At 44.3% G+C, this 20,297-nt stretch overlaps 1 protein-coding gene across 8 annotated transcripts in view; it reads right to left on the reverse strand.

Annotated features, from left to right (window-relative positions):
* LOC118391766 (myotubularin-related protein 4) overlaps positions 1–20,297 on the reverse strand; it is a 184,755-nt gene that overhangs the window by 13,212 nt on the left and 151,246 nt on the right. For 6 of the 8 annotated variants that reach the window (XM_052457744.1, XM_052457743.1, XM_052457742.1 and 3 more), the window contains 10 exons: positions 19,414–19,443; positions 18,179–18,261; positions 16,902–17,068; positions 16,702–16,798; positions 13,793–13,906; positions 11,344–11,546; positions 9,747–9,875; positions 5,535–5,646; positions 4,636–4,831; positions 4,230–4,415 (listed from right to left, as the gene is read on the reverse strand). In XM_052457744.1, the coding sequence (XP_052313704.1) occupies positions 4,230–4,415; positions 4,636–4,831; positions 5,535–5,646; positions 9,747–9,875; positions 11,344–11,546; positions 13,793–13,906; positions 16,702–16,798; positions 16,902–17,068; positions 18,179–18,261; positions 19,414–19,443 (1,317 nt within the window). The remainder of the gene's footprint in view (positions 1–4,229; positions 4,416–4,635; positions 4,832–5,534; positions 5,647–9,746; positions 9,876–11,343; positions 11,547–13,792; positions 13,907–16,701; positions 16,799–16,901; positions 17,069–18,178; positions 18,262–19,413; positions 19,444–20,297) is intronic. The other 2 variants (XM_052457741.1, XM_052457747.1) reach the window with 1 other exon arrangement.

Genomic DNA, 20,297 nt, shown 5'->3' on the forward strand with positions numbered 1-20,297 from the left:
AATCTGAAAACAAGACTCCCTAAATTGTATCAGCATATTGATTGCGCAACAGGGCTGGTAAAACCCTGGATCATTGTTATTCTAACTTCCGCGACGCATATAAGGCCCTCCCCCGCCCTCCTTTCGGAAAAGCTGACCACGACTCCATTTTGTTGCTCCCAGCCTACAGACAGAAACTAAAACAAGAAGCTCCCGCGCTCAGGTCTGTTCAACGCTGGTCCGACCAATCTGATTCCACACTTCAAGACTGCTTCGATCACGTGGATTGGGATATGTTCCGCATTGCGTCCGCATTTGGTCCAACAACAACATTGACAAATACGCTGATTCGGTGAGCGAGTTCATTAGAAAGTGCATTGACGATGTCGTACCCATAGCAACAATTAAAACATTCCCAAACCAGAAACCGTGGACTGATGGCAGCATTCGCATGAAACTGAAAGCACGAACCACTGCTTTTAACCAGGGCAGGGTGACCGGAAACATGACCGAATACAAACAGTGTAGCTATTCCCTCCGCAAGGCAATCAAAAAAGCTAAGCTAACAGCTCAGACACAAGAGGTATGTGGCAGGGTCTACAGTCAATCATGGATTACAAAAAGAAAACCAGCCCCGTCGCGGACCAGGATGTCTTGCTCCCAGACAGACGGAATAACTTTTTTGCCCGCTTTGAGGACAATACAGTGCCACTGACTCGGTCCGCAACCAAAACTTGCGGACTCCCCTTCACTGCAGCCTGCGTGAGTAAAACATTTAAACGTGTTAACCCTCGCAAGGCTGCAGGCCTAGACGGCATCCCCAGCCGCGTCCTCAGAGCATGCGCAGACCAGCTGGCTGGTGTGTTTTTTTATTTATTTAAATATTTTGTTTTTGCATTTTCCAATGAAGAACATTTCAAAACAAAAGTGAAAAGATATTAGACAACGATAGGACAAAGTGACAGTAACAGACGAGTGTAACAAAAAAAAAAGAATTATATATAGAAACATACAATAAGACAAAAATAATAACGAGACATTGGATCACCTGCCGTAGGCTACATATTATACATTACGTGTGAAACATTATGTGAGGATTATATATAGATTCAATCAATGAGATGTGGGGGGAGATTCTCCATATAGTCAATAAAAGGTTGCCAAATTCTGTAAAATGTCTTTAACTTATTCCTCAAGCAGTAAGTGATTTTCTCCAAAGGGATACAACTATTAACTTCCGATAGCCACATTGCAACTGGGAGGAATCCAATTTCCATTTCAAGGCAATACATTTCTTGGCAATCGCTAGCACTATTTCTGTAAGCTTTATAGTATGGCTTTGCCTAAGATTGGTGTTTAGTAAAGTTACCCAGTAGACAGACCTCCGGGTCTAAAGGGAATGCAACCCCGTGAATTGAGGATATGGTATCGCATACCCCCTGCCAGAAACCGTGTAGTTTTGAACACTGCCAAGTGGAATGGAGGAATGTTCCTTCATCTGAGCCACATCTAAAACATAGGGAGGAGATATCTGGGTTGAACTTGTGCAGTCTAGATGGGGTGATATAGAGCTGATGGAGGAAATTAAACTGGATCAGTCTGTATCTGTTCAATGTGGATGTAACACCATCCCTGCATAGGTCACTCCATAGATCCTCATCAAGATCAATACCCAGATCTTTCTCCCATCTAAGTCGGGGTTTATCTAGCCCAGGCAGTGTTAGTCCTGACATAAGAGCATCGTATACACGGGAAATGGTCTTGAACAGTGGTTGGTCTGCAGGTGACATCTTAGGTAGGTTCCATTGTCCCTTGAGAGTCACCCTAATAAAGTTTCGTAGTTGTAGGTAGCTAAAGAAGTTCCTGTTAGGCAAGTGGTATTTCTGTTTCAGCTGATCGTAACAATGTTCCAGAAGAGTGATCCCCTTATCAGACCATGGTCTAAAGTTACTATTCTGGAAAAACATAGGGATCAATCTATTGTTCCATAAAGGGGTTTTAGGGGAAAGGAATCCCTCTCGTCCGAACAGCTCATGCAGTTTGCACCATGCCAGGACAGAATGTATGATTAAAGGGTTGTCTGTGATGGTTTTTATAGATTTTCTGTCCCATTTGTAAAACAATTATGCCCCAGTGTCATCATTTACCTCAAGCTTTTCAATGTTCAACCATGAGGGAGAGGGACCATTGTCAAAACTCTGAGCCAGAAACCTAGACTGTGCAGCCTAGTAGTACATTCTAAAATTGGGGAGGTTTAAGCCCCCTTGACTGTAATCAAGGGTCAGTTTATCCAGGCCAACCCTAGGGGTTTTGCCGTGCCAGATAAACCGTCTGGTCAGCTTGTCGAGACAGGAAAAAAATGCTGCGGGAACAGGGATAGGGAGAGATTGAAACAGATATAGAAATCTGGGCAGGACATTAATTTTATTGATAGTCAAGGACCATATCACCTCCACCCTACCTGACACCCTAGACCCACTCCAATTTGCTTACCGCCCAAATAGGTCCACAGACGACGCAATCGCAACCACACTGCACACTGCCCTAACCCATCTGGACAAGAGGAATACCTATGTGAGAATGCTGGTCATCGACTACAGCTCAGCATTTAACAACATAGTACCCTCCAAACTCGTAATCAAGCTAGAGACCCTGGGTCTCGACCCCGCCCTGTGCAACTGGGTCCTGGACTTCTTGACGGGCCGCCCCCAGGTGGTGAGGGTAGGTAACAGCATCTCCACCCCGCTGATCCTCAACACTGGGGCTCCACAAGGGTGCGTTCTGAGCCCTCTCCTGTACTTCCTGTTCACCCACGACTGCGTGGCCATGCACGCCTCCAACTCCATCATCAGGTTTGCGGACGACACTACAGTGGTAGGCTTGATTACCAACAACTACAGGGAGGTGAGGGCCCTCGGAGTGTGGTGTCAGGAAAATAACCTCACACTCAACGTCAACAAAACAAAGGATATGATTGTGGACTTCAGGAAACAGCAGATGGAGCACCCCCCTATCCACATCGACGGGACAGTAGTGGAGAGGGTAGTACGTTTGAAGTTCATCGGCGTACACATCACGGACAAACTGAATTGGTCCACCCACACAGACAGCGTCGTGAAGAAGGCACAGCAGCGCCTCTTCAACCTCAGGAGGCTGAAGAAATTTGGCTTGTCACCAAAAGCACTCACAAACTTCTACAGATGCACGATCGAGAGCATCCTGTCGGGCTGTATCACCGCCTGGTACGGCAACTGCTCCGCCCACAACCGTAAGGCTCTCCAGAAGGTAGTGAGGTCTGCACAACACATCACCGGGGCAAACTACCTGCCCTCCAGGACACTTACTCCACCCGATGTCACAGGAAGGCCATAAAGATCATCAAGGACAACAACCACCTGAGCCACTGCCTGTTCACCCCGCTATCATCCAGAAGGCGAGGTCAGCACAGGTGCATCAAAGCAGGGACCGAGAGACTGAAAAACATTGAGTGGCTGCTGCCAACACACTGACTCAATTGCAGCCACTTTAATAATGGAAATTGATGGAAAAATATGTCACTAGCCACTTTAAACAATGCTACTTAATATAATGTTTACATACCCTACATTACTCATCTCATATGTATATGTATATACTGTACTCTATCATGTACTGCATCTTTATGTAATACATGTATCACTAGCCACTTTAAACTATGCCACTTTGTTTACATACCCTACATTACTCATCTCATATGTTTCTACTGTACTCGATACCACCTACTGCATCTTGCCTATGCCGTTCTGTACCATCACTCATTCATATAACTTTATGTACATATTCTTTATCCCTTTACACTTGTGTGTGTATAAGGTAGTAGTTTTGGAATTAGATTGTTAGATTACTCGTTGGTTATTACTGCAGTGTCGGAACTAGAAGCACAAGCATTTCGCTACACTCGCATTAACATCTGCTAACCATGTGTATGTGACTAAAATTTGATTTGATTTGTATGTACACTTTAAGACACAATACACATAATACTTTGTTCACAGGTTACTGTCTGATACCTCTTATATACAAACGTCAAATAAATCATCAAGACGTCCTATGCCAACAGAAGAATAGTAAACAGTGACAGGTTGAAAGAGAGAGAAGGTAAAGAGAAAGAGAAAGGAGAGAAAAAGAGAGAGAAGAGAATGATTGGGTAAAAGAAAGTGAGAGAATGAAATCGAAAAGGAGAGGTGGTAAGTGTAGCCTACTGTACATACCAAGAATGCCTCGTTGAACTCGAAGAAGCAGGGGAACTGTTTGAGCAGCTGGTGAACACAGTCTAGCCACTGTAGGAAGACAGGACACTGCTCACTCACATCCTCAGCACTCTCCTGGTGACCGCAGCGATCGCCAAACTTATGACCGTAGTCCAACCACTCTGTCTCCACCAGTACCTGGAAACCCTGTGGATTGGGGGTCAGTTGTGTTTCTCACACCATGGCATAAAAAAAGGTGTGTTTGTGTTTTTTTGGTCAATTCAATAGGGTGTGAGAAACAAATGGTAATACCATGAACTTTCACTATCAAAATGCAACAAAAACTGATATTTGCTGCATCAGTGTTAGTCTTAGTGACCACAGTATCCTAAGGGCCAGGGGTCAGAACGAGTGTGAGTGTGTCTACCTCTAGTGTCCTATAGAAGGGGTCCAGCAAGATCTTGGCAAGAGCCACAATCTGTGGGGTGCGGTCCCACCCGTCTGAACAATGCACCAGGACAGGACGTCCCTCCCTTTCCACCGCAGAGCACACTAGAGTGGCAGCCTTCAGCATGACGGATAGGTGCTGCAGCCAACGGGTGCTCTCCAGAGCAGAAAGCCAGCTGGGAATACACAAGCCAAGGAAGGACCAATCAGAACAGGTATAGAGGTTTTAGAATGTATTCCGAGGGAGGTAAATAAATAACGATGGGTAGAGTAAGCGGAGGTAACCGTGAGGACACAGGGGAGGGGGGTGTGGTAGCGGGAAGTGAAGCCCCTGACCTAGATCTGTAATGGGCTCTGTCATTTTAAAAGGGGTCACTACAGCACCTCTTTTAGAATACCAGGAAATCTACCACTAGAAAAGCCCTCGTGCGCATCATGTGATGTCACTGATTCCAGTTTTGGAGTTGGGGCATGCACTCTCTACATGCAAGGAGACCGTCACACACAAAAGACCTGGGACAAATATTATTTAAAATCTTTCAAGTACTTTGAGCATTTTCTTTAGCCTAACCTAGAATGCCAGGTGGGCGTGTTTGCCCTTTTGGGACTCTTCTATTGCATCCATTGTGACAGACAAGCTCAATAAAGCACAGTTCAAGTATTTTAAATCATTTAAAATTGTAAAACACACACACACACACACTTCAGGCCAGACAGCTGGCCTGCCCAGCGGGAATGGGGCTGGATTGCGGCTGGCTGCATTCCCTTTCTCCCTGTGGTGTAACCTTACTGAGGCCTGGAGAAGGGGATAGAGGGATGAAAAGAGAAAGAGAAGGATGGAGGGAGGGAGGGAGAGAAAGGTCAGAGGGATCCACTTACTTCCCAGGGTCAGGGATCTGGCTACAGACTGTTCGGAGGGACTGGAAGCTGTTCCTAATGGAGTGGATGTTGGCCATGCCCATGAACATCACCTCACAGTTAGGATAGTACTCTGAAAACAAAAACATAATCACTCAGACTACAGTTAGGGTAATACTAGGAAACACACAGGAACACACACACAATAACTTCAGTCACATGGGGTATTAGTACCCTGCAGACACACAAAGACAAAAATATCATCAGTCAGAATAAAACACCAAGTACAATCTTTACTGCTTAGGGAGAGTGAGCTGTAAAGATGATTGATTACAGTTGTGCTCAAGCTCAGAACACATCCACTTGAAAGAAAACAGGCTAGGCTACTGTCAGGTGATTTGACAGATTGACAGGTCTGAATGTCAACAAGACCAATGTGAGCGGCTCATGACAGCATCTCCCAGAGAGAGAAATAAGACCCACAGTGTGGGGCCATGTCATGTTATGCCTCTGCCTTTTGTTTTAAGATGGTCATACTATGGATCAAAAAAATATTTGATAAAATATTGAACTTGGCCTTTACTACTGTAGCCCAGTGAAATACATTGAATAACACATTAATAAATGGCAAAAAATACAGCCCCCCCCCAAAAAATCATAAGGTTTTGAAGTGTTTGTCCTTTAACTAAGAAAGCTCAGGAAATATATATTTTTCTCACACATATTTAACCTCTCTTTTTGGGCATTCATTTTTATTTTATTTACCAGTACCGGTTACCTTCAGACGAGTCCCCTGACACTTTTGGGGGGTTGTAGAGCAACACAGAGAACACCATCATGTTCGTGAGTGTCTCCCCTTTCCATAGAATGGTCATAATAGTAGATCAAACTGTTCGGACGCTACAGACGTTTTTGTGAGAAGATGGATTTTCAGGATGTCTCATGGTCTGACAAACGGCGCTCTATTTCTGCCACCTTTCACCGCAGATGCGGAAGTGCGACATCGGCAGATTCAAGAAACATATTTCTAGCTGAAAGTGACGGATTTTGATGGGGATTTTTGTATTTTGTTACTTAGATTGGGGGGACTCTAGTTGGTTATAATACGACTGGAGTTTAGCCAATATACAGTACCGGAAAGTATTCAGACCCCTTGACGTTTTCCTCTTTGTTACATTACAGCATTATTCTAAAATGGATTTTTAAAAAAATCCTCATCAATCTACACACAATAACCCATAATGACAAAGCCAAAACAGTTTTTTTTAAATGGTTGCAAATGTATTAAATATTTTTAAAATGAAATACCTTATTTACATAAGTATTCAGACCCTACATAAGTATTCAAACAAAAACATCCAGAAAAACAACCTTTGAAATTGAACTCAGGTGCATCCTGTTTCGATTGATCATGTTTGAGATGTTTCTACAACCATTGGAGTCCACCTGTGGTAAATTCAATTAATTGGACATGATTTGGAAAGGCACACACCTGTCTATATGAGGTCCCACAGTTGACAGTGCATTTCAGAGCAAAAACCAGGAATTGTCCATAGAGCTCCGAAACGGGATTGTGTCGAGGCACAGATCTGGGGAAGGGTACCAAAACATTTCTGCAGCATTGAAGGTCCCCAAGAACACAGTGGCCTCCATTCTTAAATGGAAGACGTTTGGAAGCACCAAGACCCTTCCTGGAGCTGGCCGCCCGGCCAAACTGAGCAATCAAGGGAGAAAGGCCTTGTTCTTTGCTCACTCTGACTTGAGACTTCCTCTGTGGAGATGGGAGAACCTTCCAGAAGGACAACCACCTCTGCAGCCACCAAACACGCCTTTATGGTAGAGTGGCCAGGCGGAAGAAACTCATCAGTAAAAGGCACATGACAGCCCGCTTGGAGCTTGCCGAAAGGCATCTAAAGACTCTCAGAACATGAGAAACAAGATTCTATGGTCTGATGAAAACAAGATTGAACTCTTTGGCCTGAATGCCAAGCCCAACATCTGGAAGAAACCTGGCGCCATCCCTACGGTGAAGCATGTTGGTGGCAGCATCATGCTGTGGGGATGTTTTTCAGTGGCAGGGACTGGGAGACTAGTCAGGATCGAGGGAAAGACGAACGGAGAAAAGTACAGAGATCCTTGATGAAAACCTGCTCCAGAGAGCTCAGGACCTCAGACAGGGGTGAAGGTTCACCTTCCAACAGGACAACGACCCTAAGCACACAGCCAAGACAACGCAGGAGTGGCTTTGGGACAAGTCTCTGAATGTCCTTGAGTGGCCCAGACAGAGCCCAGACTTGAACCCAACTGAACATCTCTGGAGAAACCTGAAAATAGCTGTCACGCGCCACATCCAACCTGACAGAGCTTGAGCGGATCTGCTGAGAAGAATGGGAGAAACTCCCCAAATACAGGTGTGCAAAACTTGTAGACGACCCAAGGATGTAATCGCTGCCAAAGGTGCTTAAACAAAGTACTGAGTAAAGGGTCTGAATACTTATGTATATGTATTTATACATTTTTTATTAGCAAAAGGGGTAATGTGTGTAGATTGAGTACTTTTTCTTTCTTTAATCCATACATTTTAGAATAAGGTTAATCGGCATGGCCGATTAATTAGGCATGGCCGATTAATTCATAACAATCGGTTATCGGCATTTTTGGCCAATTACATTGTATTCCACGAGGAAACTGCGAGTGCAGCAAGGATCCATCCACTCATCTTATAAAAAACAATCAATCTTCAAATAATCACTAGTTAACTACACATGGTTGATGATATTACTTGTTTAACTAGCTTGTCCTGCGTTGCATATAATCAATGCGGTGCCTGGAATTTATCATCGAATCACAGCCTACTTCGTCAAATGGGGGATGATTTAGAAAAAACACAATTCGCAAAAAAAGCACAATCGTTGCACGAATGTACCTAACCATAAACATCAATGCCTTTCTTAAAATCAATACACAGAAGAATATTTTTTAAAACCTGCATATTTAGTTAAAATAAATTAATGTCAGCAGGCAATATTAACTAGGGAAATTGTGTCAGGGTATATGCAACAGTTTGGGCCGCCTGGCTCGTTGCGAACTAATTTATCATAATTTTACATAATTATGGCATAACATTGAAGGTTGTGCAATGTAACAGAAATATTTAGACTTAGGGTTGCCACCCGTTCGATAAAATACGGAACTGTTCCGTATTTCAATGAAAGAATAAACGTTTTGTTTTCGAAATGATAGTTTCCGGATTTTACTATATTAATGACCAAAGTCTCGTATTTCTGTGTTTATTATATTACAATTAAGTTTATGATTTGAAATTTGATAGAGCAGTGGTAGGCAGCAGCAGGCTCGTAAGCATTCATTCAAACCACACTTTCCTGCATTTGCCAGCAGCTCTTCTCAATGCTTGAAGCACAGCGCTGTTTATGACTTCAAGCCTATCAACTCCTGAGATTAGGCTGGCAATACTATAGTGCCGATAAGAACATCTAATAGGTATATGAAATACAAATGGTATAGAGAGAAATCGTTGACGCGTCATAATTCCTTAAATAACTACAACCTAAAACTTCTTAACTGGGAATATTGAACCACCAGCTTTCATATGTTCCGAGCAAGGAATTTAAACGTTAGCTTTTTTACATGGCACATATTGCACTTTTACTCTCTTCTCCAACACAGTTTTTTTTGCATTATTTAAACCAAATTGAGCATGTTTCATTATTTATTTGAGACTAAATATATTTTATTTATGTTAAAATAAAAGTGTTCATCGCTCATTCAGTTTTGTTGTAATTGTCATTATTACAAATATATATATATATAAAAATCGGCCGATTTATTCGGTATCTGCTTTTTTTGGTCCTCCAATAATTGGTATCGGTATCGGCTCGGTTGAGCTCTAGTTGTCACCTTACAGAATGTGTAAAAAGTCAAGGGGTCTGAATACTTTCAGAAGGCACTGTAAGTAATTAAGTCTCAAAGTTTGGCTACATTTTCTGGCACCTCCCTCATGTCAGTATCTTTGTGGACATAAGAGGCTGTAGCCAATATGCATAGTCTATCACCTATACTTTGACATGTAGGCTAATTATTTATGTACATTTAATTAAACTTATTTTTTGGTTTTCCAATCAATTTAATTGGCTATTTAGGTTAATGGTATTAGTGCCCTAGCAGAATAGGGCACCTCTTAAAATCATTAAATTCCAGGCCTGGTGTACTGACCTTCACACTCGCAGCCACCTCCCTTGGCGCGGTTTGCCACTGCAGCGGTATAGGAGCGGGCGTCGAGAATGAGAAGCTTCTGTGGCGCAGCATTGGCATCAGGGCCTGAACATCCTGTCAGAGAGGAGTCTGAGGCAGAGAGAAAGAGAGGATTTAGATTTCAGTTTTAGTGGTGTGGGGGAAAGGTAGAGGCAGAATGAGGGATGAAGAGAAACATATAGATGGAATGGCCCAGATAGGGGACAGGTAGAGAGAATGAGAGATGTGAGGTGGAGGGAGGTAAAGAGAATGACAGATGGAGAGTTTGGAGGGCAGTGTGTTTAGGGGACAGGCAGACAACGAGAGATGGAGCATAGGAGAGAGGGAACGAGAGATGTTGACAGGGAAAAGGTAGAGATTAAGAGATTGAGGGAGAGTGAAAGGGAAGAGGTGGACAGGTAGAGGGCATGAAAGATTTTGGGATGGAATAGGGTGAGAGAGCGTGAGAGACTGAGCGAGCAAGAGCGACAGGAGATGAACTGGGGATAAACAGAGAGAGGAGTGTTAGGAACAGGGCCATGATGAACAATCGTGCTGGTTCAGCTCTCAGCTCGTCCCCTTGAGACGATCAATATCTCCTCCTGATGATGACCACTGCAGCATCGCTCAGTAACAGCTACCACGACTCACTCCTATAGTGGGCAATTGAGGACACACTGATCTGGGACCAGGCTATCCCTCTCCCACTCTACTGAATCAATGTCCTGGCATTCAGGAAGTCAATTCTATTACTCCATGTTACCCCCCTCAACACAGAAAAGTGATGGGAATAGATTCGGGGTGCGTTTAGCCTTTTAGTTCCCTCTCTGAAAAGGGCTAGTCCTTTCACAGGCTCCAACTTCTGTCCCGCTGTCCATTTTTTGTGAAGAGAAGCCAATATTGTGTGAGTTAGAACAATGGTGTTGTATAGAAACTCAACAAGCTCAAAGCTAAGGGGCTGTCTAACGAGAAGAGTCGAGACAGAAACTTGGAGAGTAGTAGACCGTGTGCAGCCCACCGTTGTTCTCCCATCTGCATTCATGTCACAGTCATTCACACACAAAGTGAATGGAAGAGAGAGAGGGAACAGTCACTCCCAAAATGGGCCCCACATTCTTGGCCTCCAACATGAAAACAAGGTAACAAACAAGAGGGCCACAGCGATTTTGCCCATCCCATTACACATCCGGTCTTGACTGGCGACAATTTATCCTTTGTCCAGCCACAATGTATGTGGGCGAGGTGTGCGTGTGTGTGTGTGTTTGTGTGTGTGTGTATGAACCAGACATAATTGCACGCCAATGTGAATGTATTAATTGAGAATGGCATATTCCCAGGCACTTATGTCTTCATAGCTAGTTCTCATCAATCTAATTGGGGTTGTTTTTGGGACAGTGCAAACTGAATGAGCTGAAATGGCTACAGTTATCATTCCTACTGGTTTCAAAAGACTGGAAAGAACTGCTAAAGCAAACGCTGTGAGATTCTTTCATATGAGAATGTAGGATAATGTGTTCTCTCTCTCAGGCAACTTATCAGGTATCGTAAAGGTCAAATAATAAAGCTCTGTCAGCCTTACCAAAGTCGCCGTCGGAGCTGTCTGGGCCTTCCCCTCGGGGCCGGCTGCAGGCTGCGGCCCCACAGGTGACCCTGGCCCCTGGGTCCATCAGACAGGCCTTGGCGATGGAGGTGACCAAGTATTCATCCTCTGTGTTTCTCCAGCCCCACCAGCTGATCTCAGGCTGGCTGCAACGGGCGATCACTGCCCCGTTCCTCTGGTGCCTGGTGGGACGTCACAGGAGAGAGAGCGGGGACCAATCATAAGTAGACATACAATAAAAAACCAGAGCAGGTCAACAGTCAAATTATCATGGTGAGGATATTTGAAATGTGTCAGTGTGTGTGTGTGTGTGTGTGTGTGTGTGTGTGTGTGTGTGTGTGTGTGTGTGTGTGTGTGTGTGTGTGTGTTGTCTTCAGTTTTTTCTTCCTCCTATCTGCCTTCCCCCCTTTTGACATCCAGGTGGCAACACGTATCTCTGCGTGCCTGGCTGACATCTCAGCTTGGATGTTGGCCCCTCACCTCAAACTCCACAAGACGGACAAGACGGAACAGCCCTTCCTCCCAAGGAAGGACTTCCCGCTCCAAAAGCTTTCTATCAGGGTTGACGTGACGTCTACGGTTGACATCTACGGTTTCCCAAACCTATGGAGTGCAAAGAACCTGGGCATAATCCTGGACACACCCTGTCGTTCTTTGAGCTCTACAACATCAGTCGAGTACGACCCCCTTCCTCACACCGGAAATGGTACAGGTCCAGGCAATTGACCTCTCCCGTCTGGACTACTGCAAGCTTACCAGATTCAGCCATCAAAGCCCTGCAACTCCCCCACAACACCGCAGCCCGCCTGGTTCTCAACCATCTCAAGTTCTCCCATGTCACCCTGAACTTTCGCACTCTCCTCTAGCTCACAATCGAAGCTCACATCCATTTCAAGACCCTGCTGCTTGCCTACGTAGCAGCAAGGGAAACTGCCCCTCCATACCTCTAGTCTATGTAGAAACCCTACACCCCAACCTGAGCACTCCGTTCTGCCACCTCTCATCTCTTGGCCCTCCCACCACTATGAGGGGCTGGCTCCCGCTCATCCCAGTCTAAGCTCATCTCTTGGCCCTCCCACCACTATGAGGGGCTGGCGCCTGCTCATCCCAGTCTAAGCTCATCTCTGTCCTGGCACCCAAATAGTGGAACAAGCTTCCCCCTAACATCAGGACAGCTGAGTGCCTACCAATCTTACAAAGAAGCCTGAAAAACGTTTTACAAAGTAGCCCTCCCCAGAAAACAAAATACACCAGCCAAACCCAGAAGACGTTGGGCCAATTATGCACTTCCTTATGGGACTCCTAATCACAGCCGATTGTGATACAGCCTGGATTCAGCCTTAGCCTGGATTCAGCCTGGATTCAGCCTTAGACAGCCTGGATACAGCCTTAGCCTGGATACAGCCTTAGCCTAGATACAGCCGTAGACCCCTGCACCACTCAGGAGCCTCTTGCCTTTCTTGCAAGAACACTCGCTTGTCTTTTCTTACTAGCTCTGACTTTGCTGATAGCTGCTCTTTTGAGATTTTTTTTAACTTACTATGTCTGTGATATGTGGTTGCCTCACCTAGTTACCTAAACATATGATGCAAAACTCATACCAGCTGTATTTCTGTCTTCTTGCACATCAAAAAACGATCCTTTAAGATGAACACATTAACTGTAAGTCGCTCTGGATAAGAGCGTCTGCTAATTGAATAAAATGTACAACGTGTTTGTGTGTCGTATGGCGGATGTGTGTGTATGGTATGATGTATGTGTGTGTGTGTGTGTGTGTGTGTGTGTGTGTGTGTGTGTGTGTGTGTGTGTGTGTGTGTGTGTGTGTGTGTGTGTACGTTATGGTGTGTGGGTGTATGGTATGATGTGTGTGTACGTTATGGTTTGTGTGTATGATGTGTGTGTGTACATTATGGTGTGTGTGTACATTATGGTGTGTGTGTATGATGTGTGTGTGTGTGTACATTATGGTGTGTGAGTGTACGTTATTGTGTGTGTGTGTGTGTGTGTGTGTGTGTATGTGTGTGTGTGTGTTATGGTGTGTGTGTGTGTGTGTGTGTGTGTGTGTGTACGTTATGGTGTGTGTATGATGTGTGATGTGTGTGTGTACGTTATGGTGTGTGTGTGTATGGAATGATGTTTGTGTGTGTGTACATTATGGTGTGTGTGTGTATGGTATGATGTGTGTGTGTGTGTACATTATGGTGTGTGTGTATGGTATGATGCGTGTGTGTACATTATGGTGTGTGTGTGTGTGTACGTTATTGTGTGTGTGTGTACGTTATGGTGTGTGTATGATGTGTGTGTGTGTGTGTGTGTGTTATGGTGTGTGTGTACATCATGGCGTGTGTGTGTGGTATGATGTGTGTGTGTGTACGTTATGGTGTTTGTGAGCATGGTGTGTACGTTTTGGTGTGTGTCCTGTGTGTACCTGTAGACCACCACAGGGATCCTCTTGGAGGACCTGAAGGAGCTGACACTCTCCAGCTCCTTGTCTGTGATCCACACTGGCACCATCAGCTTCTGGGGGTAGCTAGAGCACAACCTGGCAGGAGAGAAGATGAGGGGACAGGTTAGGGTTATACAGATTATGAAGTCAGACCCCTTGATTTAAACTCTAGGCATCTAACAAGTCTTCAGCTCTCAGGCAAGGTTACTCATCAAGCAAGTATAGTTAACCAAATCACCTCCATTACATTTGCACTAAGCAATACAGTAGACTGTAGATTTATACATATAGGAAAGGGAAAATGTACTGAACTTACCACTGACTAAAATGCACAGCAAAGCAGGGAAATTATCAACGTAGTGCATCAAGACTGTTGGCAACCATTTAGGTGAATATTAGTGAGAGAGGGCTTTTATTTCTCAGATAAAATATCCAAAGTGAGATTGACAACTCCAAGCCCTGTCGTAAAAGAGATATTCAGTGGCCCGCTGTCTCTAGCTCTTTATCCCCTATTAAATCTTCCTATCATCTATTCTGACCCTCCAACACTTACACCATCTCCTCTCGTTTGCACATTTCTCTCTCTCTCTCTCTCTCTCTCTCTCTCTCTCTCTCTCTCTCTCTCTTTGTCTCTCTCTCTCTCTCTCTCTCTCTCTCTCTCTCTCTCTCTCTCTCTCTCTTTGTCTCTTCTGTCTCTCTCTCTCTCTCTCTCTCTCTCTCTCTCTCTCTTTGTCTCTCTCTCTCTCTCTCTCTCTCTCTCTCTCTCTCTCTCTCTCTCTCTCTCTCTCTCTCTAAGGGGCTTAATTGGCATAGGAAACATGTGTTAACATTGCCAAAGCAAGTGAGGTAGATAATATACAAAAGTGAAATAAACAATAAAAAAAATTCAAAAACAATAAAGACATTAAAAATGTCATATTATATATATATATTTTTTTACAGTGTTTTAACAATACACAAATGGTTAAAGTACACAATATAAAATAAATAAGCAGAAATATAAAATAGCATTCTAGTTTTCTCTGTTTTTTGTCAAGTAATCAAGCAAGTGTCAAGTGTCTAGTAATTATCTTTTTGTTTTCTCATGATTTGGTTGGGTCTAATTGTGTTACTGTCCTGGGGCTCTGTGGGGTGTGTTTGTGTTTGTGAACAGAGCCCCAGGACCAGCTTGCTTAGGGGACTCTTCTCCAGGTTCATTTCTCTGTAGGTGATGGCTTTGTTATGGAAGGTTTGGGAATCGCTTCCTTTTAGGTGGTTGTAGAATTTAACGTTTCTTTTCTGGATTTTGATAATTAGTGGGTATCGGCCTAATTCTGCTCTGCATGCATTATTTGGTGTTCTACGTTGTACACGGAGGATATTTTTGCAGAATTCTGCATGCAGAGTCTCAATTTGGTGTTTGTCCCATTTTGTGAAGTCTTGGTTGGTGAGCGGACCCCAGACCTCACAACCATAAAGGGCAATGGGCTCTATGACTGATTCAAGTGTTTTTAGCCAGATCCTAATTGGTATGTTGAAATTTATGTTCCTTTTGATGGCATAGAAGGCCCTACTTGCCTTGTCTCTCAGATCATTCACAGCTTTGTGGAAGTTACCTGTGGCGCTGAGGTTTATGCCAAGGTATGTATAATTTTTTGTGTGCTCTAGGGTAACAGTGTCTAGATGGAATTTGTATTTGTGGTCCTGGTGACTGGACCTTTTTTGGAACACCATTATTTTGGTCTTACTGAGATTTACTGTCAGGGCCCAGGTCTGACAGAATCTGTGCAGAAGGTGCTGCTGTAGGCCCTCCTTGGCCCTTCTCTCTCTCTGTCTCTCTGTCTCTCTCTGCCTAGCCTAGCCTAGCCTGCAGTCGCTCTCTCCTGTCTGCTCCAGGTAGATATGAGTGTGTGTGTTGTGCTCCCCAGCAGGTTCTGGCCTGTTTAAATGACCCGTTTCTCCAGTGTGACTGTCCCCCCCAGCAGGACACACAGAGCAGACAGAGAGAGAGAGAACAAGACAGAGAGAGCATGACACTGGCTCTCAGAGCGTACCGCAGATTAATTTACTTATTTACCTACCCAGTAGAGGACACACACAGGCCTCAAACACCTTTTAATGTCTTTTCAAGTCTGTGTGAGTGGAATTGTGAAAGTTATGTTAAATATGTCTGCGTGTGTAAGTGTAGAGATGGGTGTACAGAAAGGTGTGTATGATTTGCATGTATGTCAGACATGCACAGAAATGTGTGTGTGATGTGTGTGCGATGTGACTGGTGAGTGTCAGACAGAGGAGAAGAACAGACAGATGGAAGCCCCCCCTCCCCCGGGCCCTACGGCGCAGCTGTCCTTCAGAGAGAGGGAGAGAGAGCTCAGTCTGTCACAGGGATGACAGCGACTCTTACTCTACCCCTCCGCCTAATCCCTGTCTCTCTCTCTCGCCCCGTCTCTCCCCACTCCCTCCCTCCCTCCCCTAATATCCCCTCTCCCTCCCCCATAGACCTGTCACACAGATTATCAAGAGCCGAGCAGCAACAGAGAGAGAGAGAGAGAGCGAGAGAGAGAGAGAGAGTTTAAACACTGACTGGCGAAGAAAATGCTATTTGAAATGCTGAGTCACTCTCCCCACCCAGTCTACTCCGCAAACGAGTCTGGGACTATTTAACAGCACAGATGTTAGACGTACCTGCTTAGGAGAGAGTGGGCTATCTAGCTACGGTGTGTGTGTTGGCTTGATGAGGCAGTTGTTTGATCATCAATCTTCCCGCCCTGTGTTGAGACTGGGGGGGTCACTGGGGGTCAGTGTGTACGTGTGAGACTGGGGGGTCCGTGTGTACGTGTGAGACTGGGGGGGGCCGTGTGTACGTGTGAGACTGGGGGGGGCGTGTGTACGTGTGTTTGTGGGTATCATACTTGTAGTTGAGGTTGATGTCGGACACTCTCCAGGCGTTTTGCATGTCGAAGCCCATCCTCCTCACCTCTATCTCCTGCCTCTGACGGACATGATCACCTACACAGAGAGAAAGAGGGAAGAGAGGTAAAGCAACAATAATGAGGCCTCAGGGTTTAAATCTGCGTGTGTGTGTGCATGTGTGTGTACATGTGACACTAACCTGGTCTACAGAGGTGTAGGTGCTGGTCCTCATCGTCTGCACTGCCCCCCAGACACCAGGCGTGGTAGGCCAAGGCAAACAGATCCTCCAGCCTGCCAGGGTGGGCTACGGCCCGGTTCAAACGCTTCAGCCACTCCTGGCACTGCTTGAATGTCGAGAAATGGCATCTGAGTAGATAGCAAAACACAAACACATTGGATGGAAAATCAGAGGATGGCCACCAACCTCAACACCATTATCATGCTTTCACCATATTATTATGGTTTGTGTACATGATCTATTATCATTCTTAGGCAAAACATGTTCAAGGACCAAAAGATAAAACACAACCATGGGCTATGCCTACATTATCATACATTGTCCGACACGTTCATCTTGATTGGACAGAATGTGAGGGTGGTATACCGTTTCTGTATGTATTCAGTTACTGTATATATTCTCTCTTACAGTAGTTCACAAACGGGTAATAATGAGTTCTCTTTTTTCTATGATTCTATATTCCCATGAGTGCTCTGAGTGTTTCCCTGGGCCGTGCCACATCACATCTGCTCCTCAGGCAGGATATAAAGCCATCATAATCAAAGAGTTGGGAACACTTCTGATGTCTGCATCTATGTGAGGAGGACACCAGACAGGCTGTCACAGTGAGCCAGCAACACTACAGTTTTATAGGAGAGAAGTGGGCTGCAGTGCATAGACTGGCTTTGATTCCTTGAAGTTCCAGTCTTTTTAGAAGAGAGTGAGTAAAGAGTGAAACGTGAAGGGAGGGGGATTGTGAGCAGCAGCTATGTGTGTGTAAAATAACACATGCGCAGAAGCGGATTCGGATTCTTAGCTTTGAGAAAGAGGTTACCAGAGGCAGGACATGGGCGAAAACTCTTTATTCGTAGTCACGGCCTTAAAAAAAAGGATCTTAAGTGGTTTTGAGACAAATGTTCTTAAGCCAACGACATGACATCTCTTTTTCAACCTCTGCAATAACAAAGGATCTAGTTTTCCCATCAGCAGAAATATTGTGGCATAGGCCTATCAAAAAAGACCACTACGAACGAAGCCTATACATTGTGTCAAAAAAATATTATGTTGTGCTTCAAGTCAATCAAATTTAATAAAAATAAAAAAAGACTTATGAAAACAAGTCCTATTTTTAATCATGTAAAAAAAAAAAAAAGATTCATGGAGCACCAGATATCCATTTATCAATAAGTCCTAATGATAGTTGTTTGTCACAAGCCAGTGTAGGTACCGTAGATATAAAGTAGGAATTTTCTCTTTACCTGACTACTTTGGAGTCCTTGCAGATGATGTGCAGTTGGAACATGTCTCTGCTCTCCACACTCTCTATGAGCCTCAGAGGCACCTGTACGGGGAGACAGAGAGAGGACACCACATTACACAAGACACCAGGGTAGACGCAACACCTCTAATAATGGGGGCACCACTTTACACAGGACACCTCACTGAACACAACACATGTAATGAAGTGCCTAGTAATCTAGGCTCGCCATGGCTAGTTAATGTACCTACTGTAAGGTAGACAGCAAGGCACGGTGAGGTAACAATACATTTTTCACACAGCAGAGAGGGGATTGGAAGATGATATTTGTGGTGGTCTTACCCATGGGCTATGTAAATTCATGCAAGCCTCTATTAGGTATAGGCCTAAAACAGACACCATACCAATGCCTCTATTGCCAGACCAATATCTAATTCACGACAGCATCATTTGCATTTCCTTATAAAATCATCACGTTGCATGCTATTACATTGTTAATGCACCTTCCATGAACTATAACGTTTATATCTTAAGTGTATTTACACTTTTCATAGTTGCCACAGTAAATTCTCACACAGTAAGTCTCATTCATACAAACAACCACCATTTTAAACCAATGAGTCATTACCACAGGCCAAGCTCTGGAGTCAGCAGCAGTGCAATCTATTCTAGACTCTCCACTCAGTCATTCTATCATGCTGAGCCTGTAGTGTTCCGTACCACTGCTCTAGCTCTATTATTGGTCCACAGGTCAGGGGTGTTAATGAGGTCACTCTGAACTCAACAGTTATAAAATTACCCAATGAGGCTTGACCTTTGATTGGGGCAGGCCAATCAGCACCTACACTGACCGGCAGGGGGCCTGGGTCATCTAACTCGGTAAGGAACAACCAATTCATGCTGCTACAGTTCAGATAGACTTCGGCACAAAGTTGTGCTACAAAATCTTAAAATGCACTATAAATGAAATCTCTGCAAAACAGAACTGCTTGGGCTCTTGCCTTGCCGTGCATTCAATTATATTCAATGTTGAGGAGATTCTGAATCAGAAAATGAATAAAACAGTTTTTAGATTGCTTCCAATTTCAAATGAAATGACATTTTGTCTGTCCGGAGGGCACAATAATCCAGGAGTAGTCAGTCTGAACCAGAGGTTGAATGATAGAGCGCTCTAGTCTAGACTGTGGGAGGGAGGAGGGGGGAAGCTGAGGGTTGCTGTTGACACAAGGTACTCACAGAAATATGATTGTCCACACCTTGATAGGTCTGCAACAAAGTGACAGACAGACACCAGGACCAGGGAGGGAGCAGAGAGCAGGAAGGAGGAGGGGGGTGATAACAAGACAGGGGACAGAGGGAATGGAAAAACTATTCAACTGAAGAAAAACAACAGAACGAAGTTAATGATAGGCAATGCATAAAAAGAAAAAGCTAAAGGTGGAAGATAATGAAAATCAAGCAGAGAACACAAATGAGCAGAAAGAGCGACTTTTGCCGACCACAACCAAGCTTGAAAAGGAAAGTATGAGAGAAGAAAATGGAAAGGGAAAGGATATGAAAAGGTAACACAAACTAACAGTGCAGATGTCTGTATGTTTAGAAAAAAAGTGGTCTTACTACAGGTGCTCTGTTAGATGACTGGAGTTCTGGGATGGGGGAGGAGGAGGAGAGGAGTTTGTCTCTAAAACCCGACCCTAGGCAATACATTGACCTTGTTTACATGCACACCAATATTCGGGATACTGTCACATCATGTCCCGTTTACAACAACACGAAAAAGCTTGTATCCCGGTTATGAGAAACTCGGATAAGATGCCTATGATATGTTGATCTTTGACGGGATACTGTGGCATGTAAACATCTTATCCCGTTGACCGTTGTTTTTCGCGTTCTGCGCAGGCTCAGTTTCGCATATAATAGGTGTTGTGTGATGATGTTCTCATCTGATATTCAAACAAAAAATTAAGAATCTGCGCAATTTGATCCACCATAATTACATAACAATTTATTTTGCTGATACTCCGTACTGGTCCATATAGCCTACTGGCTAATTTCACCAATAATTTAGACATGCTTTTTCCGACATTTGGTAGGCCATTTGTTTGTCAACTATAGTTAGA

Source organism: Oncorhynchus keta, chromosome 12 (assembly GCF_023373465.1).
Source record: "Oncorhynchus keta strain PuntledgeMale-10-30-2019 chromosome 12, Oket_V2, whole genome shotgun sequence".
Lineage (NCBI taxonomy): Eukaryota > Metazoa > Chordata > Actinopteri > Salmoniformes > Salmonidae > Oncorhynchus > Oncorhynchus keta.